General features: G+C 42.2%; 1 protein-coding gene across 3 annotated transcripts in view; it reads left to right on the top strand.

The window, feature by feature from the left end:
* DTWD2 (DTW domain containing 2) overlaps nucleotides 1-16606 on the top strand; it is a 436550-nt gene extending 419944 nt beyond the window's left edge. For all 3 annotated transcript variants that reach the window (XM_073554167.1, XM_073554231.1, XM_073554109.1), the window contains 2 exons: nucleotides 13863-13991; nucleotides 15114-16606. In XM_073554167.1, the coding sequence (XP_073410268.1) occupies nucleotides 13863-13991; nucleotides 15114-15284 (300 nt within the window). In that variant the 3' untranslated portion in view covers nucleotides 15285-16606. The remainder of the gene's footprint in view (nucleotides 1-13862; nucleotides 13992-15113) is intronic.
* The last annotated feature ends 992 nt before the right edge of the window (nucleotides 16607-17598 follow it).

The following is a 17598-nucleotide window of genomic DNA, read 5'->3' as shown; positions in this document are numbered from 1 at the left end:
TTGATCAGTGAGCAAGTGCAGTGCGGGTTCCTGACAGTGCTTAACTGTTCACCATAACAATAATTTTGACCAGGGGGGCGAAACTTTGGCATGCCATTGTCAATAATGTCTGTAGTTGAGTAGCTTTTGGCAATGGCAAGATCTCTAGAGATGAAAATAAGTGATCAATTCGGAAATTCCATACATCCGTGAGGTACATGACATGACTTTTTTGATGGATAGTAATACACACATACACATATGGTGGTTTATTCCTGAGGAAGGAGTTCTGTGAAACTTCGAAATGCGTCGAATAAAGACCCCTGTAATAATAATTGTTCATAGTGATTCACAGCGCGGATTGTCTGACCACTTTTTTTCCTATCATGCATCTTCTACGTTGGTCCCTTGTGGATCTGTGGTTTCTACAACAGCGAATTCTCCATGCTTATTACAAGCTACATCTGGTGAGTGTATTATTTTTAAATTGATATACTTACACTGGATAATGCACTATTGTGCTATTTCTCTTCAATAGTATCCCTAGTAATACACATATAACACAGGTAAATTAGAGGAGTGACTAGTATGATACTGTGGCTCAGTTTCTTTACAGCATCACTCGAGTTTTTGTTTGTAGCAGCGCTGGAGTGGTGCAACTAATCTACGTTCTCTGCCCCTAGTCTTACACTTACCAGCTGCCGTCTTCATCCTTTATCTGTGCCTCTCCGGTTGGTCTCTAGCTGTTTCTAACCTACCGGATCGCTTCACTGTTTTCTGGGTGATCCAGAAGTCACAACTTATTGTAAGTCTGAGACCCAGAACAAGACTCTCATAGACTTGCATTGAGAGCTTGTGACGGTTACCTCTGACTTCCGGTCAGACAGAAGTTGTGGCCACAATATGGCGGTGAAGGACTGGAGAAACAGCGGGAAGAAGTGAAGACAGCAGCTGGTAAGTATAAGACTAGGGTCAAGGAACTTATCTTAGTACAGTCATGGCCAAAAGTTTTGAGAATGACACAAATATTAATTTTTACAAAGTCTACTGCTTCATTTTTTCTAATGGCAATTTACATATACTCCAGAATGTTATAAAGAGTGATCAGCTTAACAGCAATTACTTGCAAAGTCAATATTTGCCTAGAAAATGAACTTTATCCCCCAAAACACATTTCAACATCATTGCAGCCCTGCCTTAAAAGGACCAGCTAACATCGTTTCAGTGATTGCTCCATTAACACAGGTGTGGGTGTTGATGAGGACAGGGCTGGAGATCAATCTGTCATGATTAAGTAAGAATGACACCACTGGACACTTTAAAAGGAGGCTGGTGCTTGGCATCATTGTTTCTCTTCTGTTAACCATGGTTATCTCTAAAGAAATACGTGCAGTCATCATTGCACTGCACAAAAATGGCCTAACAGGGAAGAGTATCGCAGCTAGAAAGATTGCACCTCAGTCAACAATCTATCGCATCATCAAGAACTTCAAGGAGAGAGGTTCCCTTGTTGCCAAAAAGGCTCCAGGGCGCCCAAGAAAGACCAGCAAGCGCCAGGACTGTCTCTTAAAAGTGTTTCAGCTGCGGGATCGGGCTACCAGCAGTGCAGAGCTTGCTCAGGAATGGCAGCAGGCAGGTATGAGTGCATCTGCACGCGCTGTGAGGCGGAGACTCTTGGAGCAAGGCCTGGTCTCGAGGGCAGCAAAGAAGCCACTTCTCTCCAGGAAAAACATCATGGACAGACTGATATTCTGCAAGAGGTACAGGGAGTGGACTGCTGAGGACTGGGGTAAAGTCATTTTCTCTGATGAATCCCCTTTTCGATTGTTTGGGACATCTGGAAAACGGCTTATTCGGAGAAGACCAGGTGAGCGCTACCACCAGTCTTGTCTCATGCCAACTGTCAAGCATCCTGAAACCATGTGTGGGGTGGCTTCTCAGCCAAGGGAATGGGCTCTCTCTCAGTCTTGCCTAAAAACAGCCATGAATAAAGAATGGTACCAGAATGTCCTCCAAGAGCAACTTCTCCCAACCATCCAAGAGCAGCTTGGCGATCAATGCCTTTTTCAACATTATGGAGCACCTTGCCATAAAGCAAAGGTGATAACTAAATGGCTCAGGGAACAAAACATAGAGATTTTGGGACCATGGCCTGGAAACTCCCCAGATCTTAATCCCATTGAGAACTTGTGATCAATCATCAAGAGACGGGTGGACAAACAAAAACCTTCAAATTCAGACAAAATAAAAGCATTGATTTTGCAAGAATGGACTGCTATTAGTCAGGATTTGATCCAGAAGTTGATTGAGAGCATGCAAGGGAGAATTGCTGAGGTCCTGAAGAAGAAGGGTCAACAATGCAAATATTGACTTGCTGCATTAACTCATTCTAACTGTCAATATAACCTTTTGTTACTCATAATATGATTGCAATTATATTTCTGCATGTGATAAAAACATCTGACAAACACACATAAAAACCAGAGGCCAGCAGGTCATGTGAAAATATAATATTTGTGTCATTCTCAAAACTTTTGGCCATGACTGTAGTGCCACTCTAGCGCTGAAATATAAAAAACACGCTGGCATTGTGTGGAGTGGCGGATTGAGCTGCAGTACCACATAGAACCTCTGAAAAGGTGTGGCACTGTAGCTAAATGGAGTTTATATGATGCACAACTTTTTTCCAACATGTTACATGGGACTCAAAAGTAAATAGATTGCTCTTGTTGTTTGTTCTTTTTTGTTCCATTTTTTAAAAGATACAATCCCTATGTAAAATGGGTTATAACGTTTGTCATACCATCAACTGCTACATGTTGTGTGTAGTCAGAGCCGAATTTTAACTGTGGCAATAACTTATACTAACATTCCTTTATACAAGACTTGAAATATTCCGCAGCGCATCAATCATTGGAGGTTATCTTACATTCGTAAAGTATTTGAATATGCATTTATCACCATCATGGTACTGTATTCCAAATGTACTGTTTAATGCAATTTCCTGTATCCTATTTCTGAACTTTAGTCATTACATAGTAATGCAACTTCAGTACTATAGCTAGACCTATCAAACTAAGCTTATTCATACATATTCAAGCTATGAATATAGGCAGAAATGTAATCTACTGCCTTTATGTTTCCCACTGAGTCACTAGAATCCAAGTACTCAGTATCTCCACAGGGGAGTCACAAAGCTGCCCACAGAAAGAAGAATGGATTAAGGAATATATCAGGCAACGGTTTAAAAACAGAATAAAATATACATAATTGGATGAATCATGAGAAGTTCAAAGCACAATCAGATGGTCAGAAGGTCTTCCTTCACCTCCAGCTAATGTCATACAGCAATACTTATTTTTCGGATTTTGCAGTTCATTTTAGCGCAGTTGTACTGACTCTCCGTGTACAGTACAGCGTGTGACATCGCTGCATGTCTGCAAACATCAGTACCTATGTGATTCTTAAAGCAAAAAAATCTATTTCAAATGTTAAAAAATCTTGTTTGCAGAGCTGAAAATAGTGGAGGCCCTAATGACCTTTCCGCAGGCTCATTAGATGCTATAAAATAAATAATGTCTAAGTCAATCTATTGCTACTAACATAAAGTACTGTGCAAAAGATTTTGGCTGGTGTCGAAAAAATGCTGCAAAGTAAAAATGCTGCAAATATAGAAGTGTTAATAGTTTATTGCTTATCAAGTAACAATATGGAAAGTGAATGAACAAAAAATAAATCTAAATCTGATCAATATTTAGTGTGAACGCCTTTTGCTTTCAAAACAGTATCAATTCTTCTAGACGCTGACACAAATTCATGGATTTTGTAGGATTAGAGTCAGGTGAATGAGTAACCAATTATACCAAACAAGTAAACAAATTCAGCATTTTTCATGTAGGTTGAACACAGTCAGTAACTGAAATGCAAACAGCTATGTAGGAGGCTTAAAACTGGGTTAGGAAAAGCCAAACTATTCTACAAAGGTGAGGTTGTGGAAGACAGTTTCATGTCACAGGTGCTCTGAGTCCATTGTGAGGAAAGCGCAATACAGATGTTGTCGCAATACATGGCGAAACTGAACACATCAGCAAGACACCTTTTAATTATGTAAGTACCTGGTGGCAGCTGCAGTCCACATAGTTGCTTACAACTCAATGTATTGCTTGGACTTAGACTAGTTGCAGTGGAGCCCTTGATTTATAAACCCCATACTAGAAGAAGCTTACTCATGGATTCACCATTGATTTATTCTGCAGTCCGTTATATGTAGTAGATAAATAGTTCAAAATGTTTCAGAAAATCCTGATGCAAAATTATTTTTGGTTAAAAATTCATGTATTTAAGTAAAAAAATGCCCATTTGGGGTCTTAAATGGGCTCTTGACCTTATTTGAGGGCTGTAGTAGCAAGCATCACTTTTAGTTTTACAGGCATATGCTTACTAGAAACGGCAAAAACTGAGCTGTCTAGGTTCAAGAATGAATCGTACTCAGCCCGCATACTGTATATCCTCCGCTCTCCGCTGAGTGCTTACGTGGGAGTTTCTGTGTAAGTGCCCAAAACCACAATTCAGACAAACCCCCAATGGAACCACTCTCTTATGAAGCACATGAGTCCTTTTCAATTCTGTTTGGTTTCTGTTCTGGCTGTGTCTCATCATTTAAGGCGTCCAACTACAGTTCTGTGAGCACCTAAAAAGATGGATACCACCGGAGCAGGCGCTGAATGGACGCCAAAGTGTCTCTTTCTGCATAATTATGGTGGGTGGTTCCATCAGAGGTCTGAATCAATTTTTTTAGGGATTTACATAGAAACCCCAACGTAAGTGCTCAGCGTAGAACACAAGAATTTGATCCTAGCCTTATACTGGAAGCAATCAAAAAATGTTAAATACCACAAAATGTTTCCAATAAAATCACTAATTTATCCCGTACAAAACTAGCCCCCACTCTGTTCCATCATCTGTCACTGAATTCATAGGGGTTCCCACGCTACTGGTAGAAAAAAGACTCTGAAAAGCAACATGGCTCTCACCCACCAGGCAAAATCCTATGAAATCGGTGCTCCCAAATCTAAATGCCCTCTCCTTCTGAGCCCCACTTGTGTCTAAACCACAGTAAGCGGCCACATGTTTGGCATTGTTGTAGTGAGGAGAGTACATTTAACAATTTACGGGGATTCATGTCACCACAAACACAAGCTGGGCACAATTTATGGGGGTGCTGCAATGTATAGGGGCTCTACACTGTATAGTTGTACAATATATAGGCACTAAACTGGCAAATTTTCAATTCTACAGAATAAAGCATTGCGTGGATGTTACAAAATAGTCATTGAAGTAGTAAATTAATTAATTGAGAGGTGCAATTACTACATAGGGTCACTTTTGTCTTTCTCCTGCTGTTCTGGCACCCTAGGGGCTCTGCAAATATCGGCCACAAGCTATCCTAGCAAAATCTGCGCTCCACAACAAAATAGCGCTCCTTCCTTCCTAGTCCTGATGTGTGGCCTAACAGTAGTTTCTGACCGCATATGGGGCAACACTGCGTTAGGGAGAAATTGCTCAATAAATTGTGGGGTCCAGTTTCACCTATTAACTGAAAAATTTGCAACTAATGAAAAAATTCCATTTTTACCACTATGACAAGGTTATGTCGATCTATGTGAAGGGATATAGCTGTGATTCTCACAAAATTAGAATATCAAAAAGTTATTTCAGTTCTTCAATACAAAAAGTGAAACTCATATTATATACAGTAGAATCATTGCAAACAGAATTATCTATTTCTGTTAATGTTGATAATTATGGCTTACAGCCAATTAAATCCCAAAAGTCATTATGTCAGTAAATTAGAATATTTTATAACACCAGCTTGAAAAATGATTTTAAAATCCGAAATGTTGGCCTACTGAAATGTAAATTCAATAAATACACTCAATACTTGGTCGTTGCTGCTTTCGTATCAATTACTGCATCAATGCGGGGTGTCATGGAGGCGATCAGCCTGTGGCACTGCTGAGGTGTTATGGAAGCCGAGGTTGCTTTGATAGCAGACTTCAGCTTGTCTACATTATTTGGCCTTGTGACTCTCATCTTCCTCTTGACAATAAACCATAGATTCTCTATGGGGTTAAAGTCGGGCGAGTTTGTTGGCCAATCAAGCACAGTGATACTGTTGTTTTTAAACCAGGTATTGGTACTTTTGGCAGTGTGGACAGGTGCCAAGTCCTACTGGAGAATGAAATTTCCGTCTCCAAAAAGCTTGTTGGCAGAGGGAAGCATGAAGTGTTCTAAAATTTCTGACTTTGGTCTTGATAAAACACAGTGGACCTACACTAGCAGATGACATGGCTCCTCAAACCATCACTGATTGTGGAAACTTCACACTAGACCTCAAGCAGCTTGGATTGTGTGCCTCTCCACACAATTACTTTTGGGTTTTCATTGGCTGTAAGCCATAATCATCAACATTAACAGAAATAACACTTGAAATAGATCACTCTGTTTGTAATGACTATATAATATGAGTTTCACTTTTTGTATTGAAGAATTGAAATAAATTATGTTTTTTATGATATTCTAATTTTGTGAGATGCATCTGTATGTGTCACGAAGGTTGCTTTCTTCCGTGATGTGAAACCCAGAAGTTTCTCTCAAGCATGTTATGTCCTGATTGGTTAATTGGCCATGAGAGGGTTGGGTTTTTGTGAGTGGTTGTAAGAGATGGCCCATACAGCAGTTTTTATCCACATATCATCGTGTCCATAGTAAATTGTGTAACAAATTATAGGGTCCTTTTTCCTATTATTTATTTTGAGAATTACAAGTATAGGGCTAAAACAAAATTTTTGCAGAAAAAATGTAATTTTCTTTTTCACATCCACATATTAAAAAGTTCTGTGAAACACCTACAGATTCAACAAGCTCACTAGCCCCTGAATTGGTTTAGTTTTCAAAATGGGGTCACTTGTTGGGGTTTCTGCTGTTTCGGTACCTCAGGGTCTCTGCAAATGAAATATGGTGTCTGCAATCTATTCCAATCAAATTTACATTCCCAATACCAAATGTCGTTTCTTCCCTTCTCAGCCCCTCCGTGTGTCCGAACAGAATTTTTTGAGTACATGTGGGGTATTGTCATGCTCAGAAGAAAGTGGGCAACAAACTTTGCATGTGTCATGATCCAGTGTTGGATCTGGCGGTATTAAAAGCACAAAGTGAACTTTTTTTTACTTTGGTTGAGTTCAAAGGTGTTTTGACTGTCCCCGGTGGTGGTTAGCGGTATCGCACCATAGGTTTAGGTTAATGTTCACTTAATTAGGGATCAGGTGTGACTCCCTATAAAGGTGTGCTTAGGGGGTTCACTCACCGCTGGTGATATTTCCTTCTGAGTTGTTGGAGAGTCTGGTGGAAGGATGGAGCGGGATAGGAGTCCTGCGCAGTCAGCCAGAGAGGATGAGTGCCAGCTAATGGTGTCTGCAGGAAGTGTCTGCATGGGCTGGTGATAATGTCATGATCACGTGTGTCAGGACGCAGATGATGTCGCAAGGCGAACCCATAACACACGTGACCCTGGATACACCGCCTCTAGTGGGGCGAATTTAAATAATAAAGCGTGCAGGTGGATACGCCGCCTCCACCTGGCGGATTTAGGTATTACAAGCCATGCATACATATATCTGGAAACACCGCCTCCAGTAAGGCGCATTTAAATAATAAGGGGGGAACCTGGGTAACTTTAACAATGGTGGGCCCTGCGATAGGGAATGGGAAAATGGAAACCTCCTGCACTCCCCTGAGTCAGTGTCCCTACACTCCTCACATTCCCTAAACAGGCTCCGCACCTGTCGCCGCACGCGTACCTTAACGCCCTTGCTCGCCCTGAGCCTAAACCCTCACTAGGGAATAGGTCGGTGCGGAGACTAATCCCACCACTGCACTAACAACACACATGAGGAAAGAGACAATACAGGGGAAACACCACTTATCTTTGCTCTGTTGCGTGCGCTCCTAGCAACAGAGCCCACCACCTGTGTGCATCTTCTCCTCCACCCTGATCCATCACATAACTGGATCCGTCACCATCGTGCAGCCTGGGAGCAGAGTCCATCACCACTTGCAGCAGTCCAGTACACAGAGTCCCAAGATGAGTCCAGCCTCTGCCAAGACTCCAAGCATGCTCGAGTCCAGTTCTCAGCAACCAAGTAGAGCATGCTGAGTGCAACTCTCTTCCAAGTCGCCACTCCTCCAAGCCATGCCCGCACTTCCCGCCCCTAGTGAGGGTTTAGGCTCAGGGCGAGCAAGGGCGTTAAGGTACGCGTGCGGCGACAGGTGCGGAGCCTGTTTAGGGAATGTGAGGAGTGTAGGGACACTGGCTCAGGGGAGTGCAGGAGGTTTCCATTTTCCCATTCCCTATCGCAGGGCCCACCATTGTTAAAGTTACCCAGGTTCCCCCCTTATTATTTAAATGCGCCTTACTGGAGGCGGTGTTTCCAGATATATGTATGCATGGCGTGTAATACCTAAATCCGCCAGGTGGAGGCGGCGTATCCACCTGCACGCTTTATTATTTAAATTCGCCCCACTGGAGGCGGTGTATCCAGGGTCACGTGTGTTATGGGTTTGCCTTGCGACATCATCTGCATCCTGACACACGTGATCATGACAGCATGTTTGCAAAAGTGAAAAATTTGGGGCTAAAGCAAAATTTTTGTGAAAAAAAAAAAATTTTTCAATATGACAACGTGACATTACCAAATTCTGTGTTGTGCATGTGAGTATAAAATGCTCATTATAGTTCTGGATTAAATTCTGATGCGGTGTAGTTTTCAAAATGGGCTCACTTATGGGGTTTTTCTGCTGTGTGGTCCATGCAAATGCAACATGGGGCCCGTTATCTAATTCAGCCAAATTTGTGTTCCGAAATTAACCTTCACTTCCGAGCTCTGTCCAAATAGAGGTTTCTGACTACATGTGGGGTATCAGGACTCAAAAGAAACTAGGTAGCAAATTGTGGGGTCCATTTTTAGGTGCAATTCTTTGTTAAAGTGGAACAATTGGAGCTAAAGCAACATTTTAGAGTAAAAAATTACAATTTTTTTGTTTTCAATTTGACTTTGCATTCATTTTTATGTAGCATCTTGTAAAGGTAGTGGTGGAACCACTGTGTTATGGTCCGAGGAATGCCTGGAGGGGCGTAAATCAGTGAACACCTGACTTCACTAGAGCCACTGATGGTGGGGTTAGACTTGGCTCCAGCTGACCCCCAATGGGCAGGAAGGCCAAGAAGGAGAGTACAGCTGATACAGCAGGCACGGCAGGAACACAAGAACTGCAGGTGCTGGTGGAAGCGGCTGGTTTACTGGCAGGTGCAGGCTGGTATTCAGGCAGGCACTGGTGGGTACAGACTGGTATGACTGGTGTACAGGTGAGCACGGCAGGTGCAGGCTGGATGGCTAGTAGGCAGGTACAGCAAGCACAGCTGGTATACAGGCTGGCACAGGCAGACAAACTTAGAATAGGGGATCAGAGAATTAGTAAGCATGCAACAAAGTATTCATGTTGCTCAGGCACCTCCCAACAGGTGGAGGTGTCGTAATAAGTGTCTCCAAGCCATTAGCTGGGATACTTTAGGATGGTGCACGCTGTCCCTTTAAAAGCCGTGTGCAGACCCCGGGCAGCAGCAGGAGAAGGAAGTGCGGGATTGGAGCTGCAGTGGTAAGTCTGCATTCCTGGAGGGTGAGGGGTGGGAAACGTGCAGGGATGCTGGCACCACGCACTTGAAGATTGGCATAGGTGGTTTCTTTCATTGGAGACTGCCCTTCCCGTGGTTGTTCCTTCCCGGGGAAAGACCTGGCTAGTCATTGCTTGCATTGAGAAACATGTGATGGTGTCTCTGCGGCTTTTGTTTTACGTGTTTTTGCATATTTCCCATCAGGGATGGGAGCATTGCTCTAGCATCACTGCGTTGAGAAACATGTGATGGTGTCTCCGCAGTGTTGCATGTTGATCTCCATGAGGTCATTCATCCTCATTTTTCACAGTCTTTTACTAGGCATTGCTCCTACTAGCCAGTTTCCTACTCCACACTGATGAGGGGCAATATCCCGAAACAGCTTTCTGTGGATGGATACCATGTTGTGGCATAGGTGGTTTCCTTCATTGGAGACTGCCCTTCCCGTGGTTGTTCCTTCCCGGTGAAAGACCTGGTGTCATGATCCAAGGAGGATCTGACAAGTAAATGGACAAAATGAACTTTTTTCCATTGGCTTGGTGCCAAAGTGGTTTGATTGCCCCCCGGTGGCCATTAGAATTATTACACGTGGTGTCGTTCATTCTAAGTTGCCCCGGTGATGGTGAGCGGTAGTGCACGTTAGTTTGTTTGGTTTAATGTGCTCTTAATTATAAATCATGTGTGAGGCTCTATAAAAGAGAGACAGGTGTGTGATATTGTGAGTTAGTTATTCACGGAGGCCTGGGTGAAAGAAGGAGCTGAATGAGAGTCCTGGGCAGCCCAGCCAGAGGGGTTTAGTCAGCTATGGAGTCTGCATGGAGGGCTGGCATGGCATGATGGAGTCGCAGTTTACGGTGTCAGCAGGAGGTGCTTGCATGGCTTGGTGGAGTGGCGACGATGGTGAGAGTTGCACTCAGCATGCTGGACTTGGTTGCTGAAAACTGGACTCAAGCATGCTGGACTTTTTGGCAGAAGCTGGACTCATCTTTGGGACTCTGTTTACCTGGCAGCTGCAACTGGTGGAGGACTCTGCTCCAAGGCTGCACTATGGTGATGGGTCCGGTTATGGTGATGGATCCGGGTGGAGGAGAAGATGCACGCAGGTGGTGGGCTCTGTTGCTAGGAGTGTATGTAACAGAGCAAAGCTAAGTGGTGTTCCCCCTGTATTGTCATTTTCCCTTGCGTGTGCTTAGTGCAGTGGTGGGATTAGTTTCCGCACCGACCAATTCCCTAGTGAGGGTTTAGGGTCAGGACGAGTCAGGGTTTTAAGGTTCCTGTGCATCTCCCGGTGCGGAACCGGCACAGGGAACGTTAGGAGTGCAGGGACACTGGCTCAGGGGAGTGCAGGAGGTTTCCACTTCCCCGTTTCCCTACTGCAGGGCCCTCCATTGTTAATGTTACCCAGGTTCCCCTTTATTATTTAAATTTGCCTTACTGGAGGCGGGGTTTCCAGACTTGTATAAATACGTGCAATACCTAAATTTGCCAGTTGGAGGCGGTGTATCCAGCTGCACGTCTTATTTAAATTCGCCTAACTGGAGGCGGTGTCTCCAGGGTCACGTGTGTCATATGGGTTCACTTTGCGGTACTCGCTGCGTCCAGACACACGTGACCGTGACACCTGACTAGTCATTGCTTGCGTTGCGAAACGTGATGGTGTCTCCGCGGCTTTTGTTTTACATGTTTTTGCATATTTCCCATCAGGGATGGGGGCATTGCTCTACCATCACTGCTTTGAGAAACATGTGATGGTATCTCCGCAGTGTTAGATGTTGATCTCCATGAGGTCATTCATCCTCATTTTTCACAGTCTTTTACTAGGCATTGCTCCTACTAGCCAGTTTCCTACTCCACACTGATGAGGGGCAATACCTCGAAACAGCTGTCTGTGGATGGATACCATGTTTTGGCATAGGTGGTTTCCTTCATTGGAGACTGCCCTTCCCGTGGTTGTTCCTTCCCGGTGAAAGACATGGCTAGTCATTGCTTGCGTTGAGAAACATGTGATGGTGTCTCCGCGGCTTTTGTTTTACATGTTTTTACACACTTGAAGAGACGCACTGAGGGACAGTGCTTGGCTTCATAATAGTGCTTAAAGGGTTTGTTCTCATCATGATAAAGGATTACAATTGCAAACAGGTTGTAAAAACAAACAACTTTGCAATTCTACTTTTGATTAAAAATCCTCTCCATTGTCAAGAACAAACCTCCACTACAATTGGTGGCTAGTATCTTAGGCTTGGAGTGCATCGCTTACAAGATCTTTGACATTGACTCTATAGCACGCTAATGTACTAGTTGTTTTTCTAATCTAAAACCTCAGTATTCAGGGCACTTTGCAAAAAAATAAGTGGGTTTTGGATTGCAGTTTGGGCACTCGGTCTCTAAAAGGTTCACCATCACTGGTCTATATATGATGTATCTGATTATTTTACTTAAACGTATATAATTGCTTCCTATTGTTTTATTGAGGTTATAGGCCTCTTATCTTATAGAGAGCATGTTGTTTTCCTGATTTCCTATTGTTTTACATGTTTGTCACACTTTTCAACATTTACAAAGGTTTTTTTAAGGATATCTATGCCAGTCACACTATTATGAAAAAAGATGGTGCTATCGAAGGCATTTAATATAATGAAGGACGTCTATTCAAAATGCCAGCGGGGGTTTTAGCTTGTCTAGCTCCAATGGTATCTTGACGATACGTTAAAGAGTATATGTCATTTTCAATAATCAATGATTATAATAATCAATAATCTTATCAATAGTAATTGCCTTCCCCTATCTCAGTAATGTAACAATTAATGATCAGTCCACACGGAGAAAGAAGTGAATTTCTCTGATAAGATGTATTACAAGGTTCTTACATCCACTTATGCTATAGATTCATAAAATATAAAATAACACAAGAGTTACTCTTTAAGAGAAAAGGGAAAAAAAGTTAATGTTACAGTAACCATATATCAGTTTTTACAGATGGTGTCCATGTCATGAGACCCCCTCCACCAATTTCAGAGAATCAACCAGCATGCAAACTTCTTGAAAGTCTTGAATTGTTTTGCCCCCATTTCTGCTATGAGGCTTCAGTTTCTCCCAAAATGACACTGACATTTTTACAGATGTTTCTGCATTTCACATTCTCTATAATAGCAAAACTGACAATGTTGTTCTACACAGTGCCACATACAGATATTATGATTCCGAGTTTCCAAGGAGATCTATTTTCATGTTGGGAATATAATTAAACAGATGTGCACAAAATGATGTTTCTTCATTCCGTGAACCCTTTAATGCCTTATAAAAACTTTTGGTTCTTTGCTTCATTATATCGTTCGAGAATAGATCATGTAAGGTTAATCCTCAGTTTAATGATATTATAGCGTTCGTGAAATTTGGATTATCCTCAAAGGAAGTTCAGCGGAGATTAAGATTAAATATTACATTACTTTGCTCTTAATTTATTAAGGGAAGACAAAATTAGCATAGAGACAAAAACGCATCAGCTGCTGTTGTGCATAATAAAGCAATTGTGGAATGAAATGCTGTGGTAAATTAGATTAGTGCAGGGAAGTATGACACGGCCCTAGAACTATAGCAGTACGGGGACTCAGCTGGAAGATTTTGTCTTGTTTAGAAAAAAACGTTTTTCATTTACCACCAATTTTACATTTATATAGTAGTTCTTATGAAATCCAGTTTAAAATCAGAGCACTTACAGAAACACAGGTGACTTAAAGGGGTTTTCTTGTTTTGAACAGCTCTCGCCGCCTGCAGTTTTTTTTTATATATATATATATAAAACTGTACTTTACTCCTCTGGTCCAGTGCTGAGTCTCCACCACTGCTCCCGGTGTCTGTTATTGTTTGTGACGCTGATGTTGGTATGTTGACAGCGCCGCAGCCAATAACTGAGCTCTGCGGTTCACGCAGTCAACTTGGGTAGAGCCGCTAAGTTGAATTATTAGCTGCAGACGTGATATTAGTGGTGCAGACAGTAACAGACCTCCGAGGAGGGTGAATAAAGCAGTTAATTGTTTTTTATAAAAAAAAAAGCAAATTGCAGCCATGGGAGAGTGGATTTATGAAATGCTAAAAAAACAAGGTTAGTGAAGTACTAAAAAGATTTCCTATACTAACTAATCTCTCTTTGCAGGTCCAGTTGAAAACCACCATTTCAAGCCAATATGTCATTCGAACACAACCAACTAACACGTGTCTCTCTACCCTGGAATGTGCTGCGATTGCATTAGCTATAATGGAGAAGAATACCGAAATTCAGCAGGTAGACCCAACATCTAAACACTAGATGAGGACTATCACACATTTTCCATAAATGTCATCCTGACTGTTCTCTCTGAATTCTCTTCATATTTTGAACACCCCATTTTGACGCCTTGTGCAATAGGCAGCCGCTTGAATGATATATATGTGGAGCCCGCATACATACACTGGGTGCTACCGAGGGTGTCAGTGCTTAATTCATTGGAGGTTTCACAATTTGACTACAGCTATTGTAAAAATGGGAAACCATACCATTTGATACGAAGCAAATGGGTTGTAAATAGCACCATAAGCTTGTATTTTTGGAGAGATGTTTTTTTAGGTCCCTCCTTTTTAGCAAAGGACAGTAATACAGTCGGGGTGAACAACTTTTCCTGGTCCAAGCTGTGCGTGAACTATCTGCAACACGAGTTGGCTGTAATATACCGCCAGACTCCAGCTGAAGCTTCCAGATTTGGAGCCATCTTTGTACAGCATGCTTAGTATCTTCTTGTATGTAGTGTCCCGAACTATAACATTTTGCAATGTAATCTGCATGGTGAACACAATGAAATAAAAAGAATAAGAATTCTATTTTTTTTTGTTCGTCCCACTTAAAAAAACAGATTAGAAACTGAGTTAAAAAGTTTTATACGTTCTTTCTGCCATAGCAGCCCATCCACACCTCACAATCCCTTCTTGAGTGGATGAAGTCGTTAGAGAGAAGAACAAACCCTGGCAGTAACGGCATTTATACTCCTGTGTAGTACAGCCAACTGCTGTTGCTGATCTTTGCACATGCAAGGTCACTGTGGCGATAATCTACGCCACAGAGCTGGAGCTTAGCGCTCAACCAGGTACCTTCTGGGTTGTCACGGGGTTAAGTCACTTACTTTAAAGCTCAAACATTCATTCTGTCCCTTATAACAGTGCAAGTCTGCTTATTTAGGGTCACATTTTTGCTCGCAGAAAATCCACTTTTCTTTATCTTTATCTTTTTAAAATGGGAGAAATTTCATGAATTTTTTTGCTCATTTTATCAGTTAAAAATATAGTTGTTACAGCTGTTGGCTTGCTGTAAGTGCTATGGGTATCTGTATATTGCTGCTTACCATGCTTACTTCTTTCTCCTGCTATTTGACAGACCATCCTCCGTCCTCTGCAGGCACTGTGTTCCTTCCAGCTCCAGCATGGTGCTCAGATTCATCACAGCAAGGAACATCTGCTAAAAAATGGACAGTACAAGAAACCCATGCCAAAGAGTAAACGCAAGCTCAAGAAGATGGAGCTTCTGGTTAACAATGTTAAAATTTAATCTCTTCTAGTTCTTTATACACAATGGGCAAAACGATATGGTCATTAGTTTTTGGGCCCATCAGAATTTATTTTTTTTATTTTAGATTAAATCTTTTAATGTTAAAGGGAACCTGTCAACAGGATTGTGCTGAGTAACCTACAGACACTGTCAGGTTGGCGCCGTTACACTGATTAAAATGATACATGGGTTGATGAAAATCTGTCTTGTGGCTGTTTAATCTGTATTTGAGGTTTTCAGTTAATGACATTCTTGTGCTCCAGGGTGGCCTGTGGGGGGTCTTCACGTGGTGCTCTGCTTAGGTATTCATCAGCATGGCTTATGGCAGGTCACTGATCATTCAGTGACTTGCCCCCTAGTTTACATATCGAATCTTAGGGTACCGTTACACCTAGCGATGCACCAGCGATCCCGACCAGCGATATGACGCAGTCAGGATCGCTGGTGCATCGCTAGTTGGTCGCTAGTGAGCTGCCACACAGCGACATCGCTGGGGACGGGGATCGCTACTTACCTGTCAGACGCGGCGATCCTGCGTCCTCCCGCCCGGCTCCATGCGTCGCTCGTCGGCGCCACAGGAAGTGGCCGACGAGGAATGGTCCAGGAGCTTCTCGCGCTATCAGCGATAACCAGCGGGGGAGCCGGTCGGAGGTAAGTATCACATGCAGCGATATCGCTAGCAATATCGCTGCAACGTCACAAAATCGGTGACTTTACAGCGATATTGCTAGCGATATCGCAGTGTGTAATGGGGGCTTAACATATATTGAAAAAAAAAATCACCTTCTGCAGGCAGGTGGCAGTATGATCGCATTTTTAATATGTATTTAATTTTATACTTTGATGGTATACATAAATTCATAAAAAAACAAAATCAGTCTCAAAATGCCATCGGCCGCTCCTGTGCAGTAGGAGCTATAGGCAATCTGATAACTGCTACTGTGCATGTGCCAGCGCCATATTGATAGAGAAAAAAAAAATGCCTCCTCCAAGATGGCACCGTCGGCGCCTGCACAGTAGCATCTTTCAGTTCGCCAACAGTGTCTGTAGGTTACTCAGCGCAATCCTGCTGACAGGTTCCCTTTAATGGTCATTGACCTTTTATGTTACTTTTTAAAATAAAATCTGGAACCCTTTCTTGCAGTTCAGTAGGATGTTTTAATTGTTATAAACATCTCTGAACTGGTGTATTCTTATAAATCAGAATTTACCTTCATCGGTCACATGGGACTGGGTCCTATCTTTTGTTTCCAGAGCAAGTCTTTTAACGTTAATGCTCATTGACCATTTGTTATTTTTTTAAATAAAATGTTAAAACCTTTCTTGCAGTTCAGAAAGATTTTTAATTGTTCGTCATCTCTGAATTGGTATACAGTACTACAATGATGCTATAGTACTGTCAGCCTTATAAAAGTGAATATGTTCGGCAAACTGCAGGGTTCATATGTAATGAACTCGGGAGAATTTCCTTTGAGTTTGAAATTTCAAATGCATCTACCGTATTTCTGTTACCCATATAGCTCTGTTTATGAGCAGATTTAATTCAGTCAAATAATAAAGAAGACTGATTACTATGCAGCCCATCAGCAGAATTTGGGACTGGTGTGATATAAATGACGTTTCCCAGTATCTTTTCTGGTAAACTCCAGTCTTTATTTTACAAGGCATTGGCGCTCAGTCTCTACTGCTGCTCTGCTGTATTTTTTTAATCATCGTTACACCATAAATCGTAACTAGTGAGACATATACAGTAGTTTTCAAAATAATAGCAGTCCAATATGACTAACCAGATTAATCAATGTTTTTGGTTTAAATTATATTACCACATGTCAAACAATTTACCAGTTGGTGCAGTAGATTCTAAGATTATAAGTAGATTCTAAGAAAACAGACTCGGCATCATCTGCATATTTTTGAGTCTGCGTATTAGAATAATTAATTTAATTGAGTTTAATTAGTGAGGTCAATCATTCTGTGAAGAAACAGTTGTGAATCAGGTGGCCCTTATTTAAGGGTGAAGCCCAGACATGTTGTACATGCATTTCTCCTTGAAATCCTAGGAAATTTGGGTCCTTCGAGACATCGTTCAGAAGAACAGCGTACTTTGATTAAAAAGTTGGTTAGTGAGGGTAAAACTTATGAAGAAGTGCCGACAATGATAGTGTCACGTGGACCCGTCCTGTGTGACACAGCCCGCAGGCCGGTAACTGTAAACAACAAGACGCGGCACGTGATACTGTCCTGTGTGACACGGCCCGCAGGCCGGTAACTAAAACAACAAGACAAGGGGAAGGGAAGAGGTTACAATGATGGG

Source organism: Dendrobates tinctorius, unplaced genomic scaffold (assembly GCF_039654945.1).
Source record: "Dendrobates tinctorius isolate UK_male_01 unplaced genomic scaffold, ASM3965494v1 ptg000003l, whole genome shotgun sequence".
NCBI lineage: Eukaryota > Metazoa > Chordata > Amphibia > Anura > Dendrobatidae > Dendrobates > Dendrobates tinctorius.
Note: the sequence above shows the minus strand (reverse complement) of the source record. Positions and strands in the feature narration are given on the sequence as shown.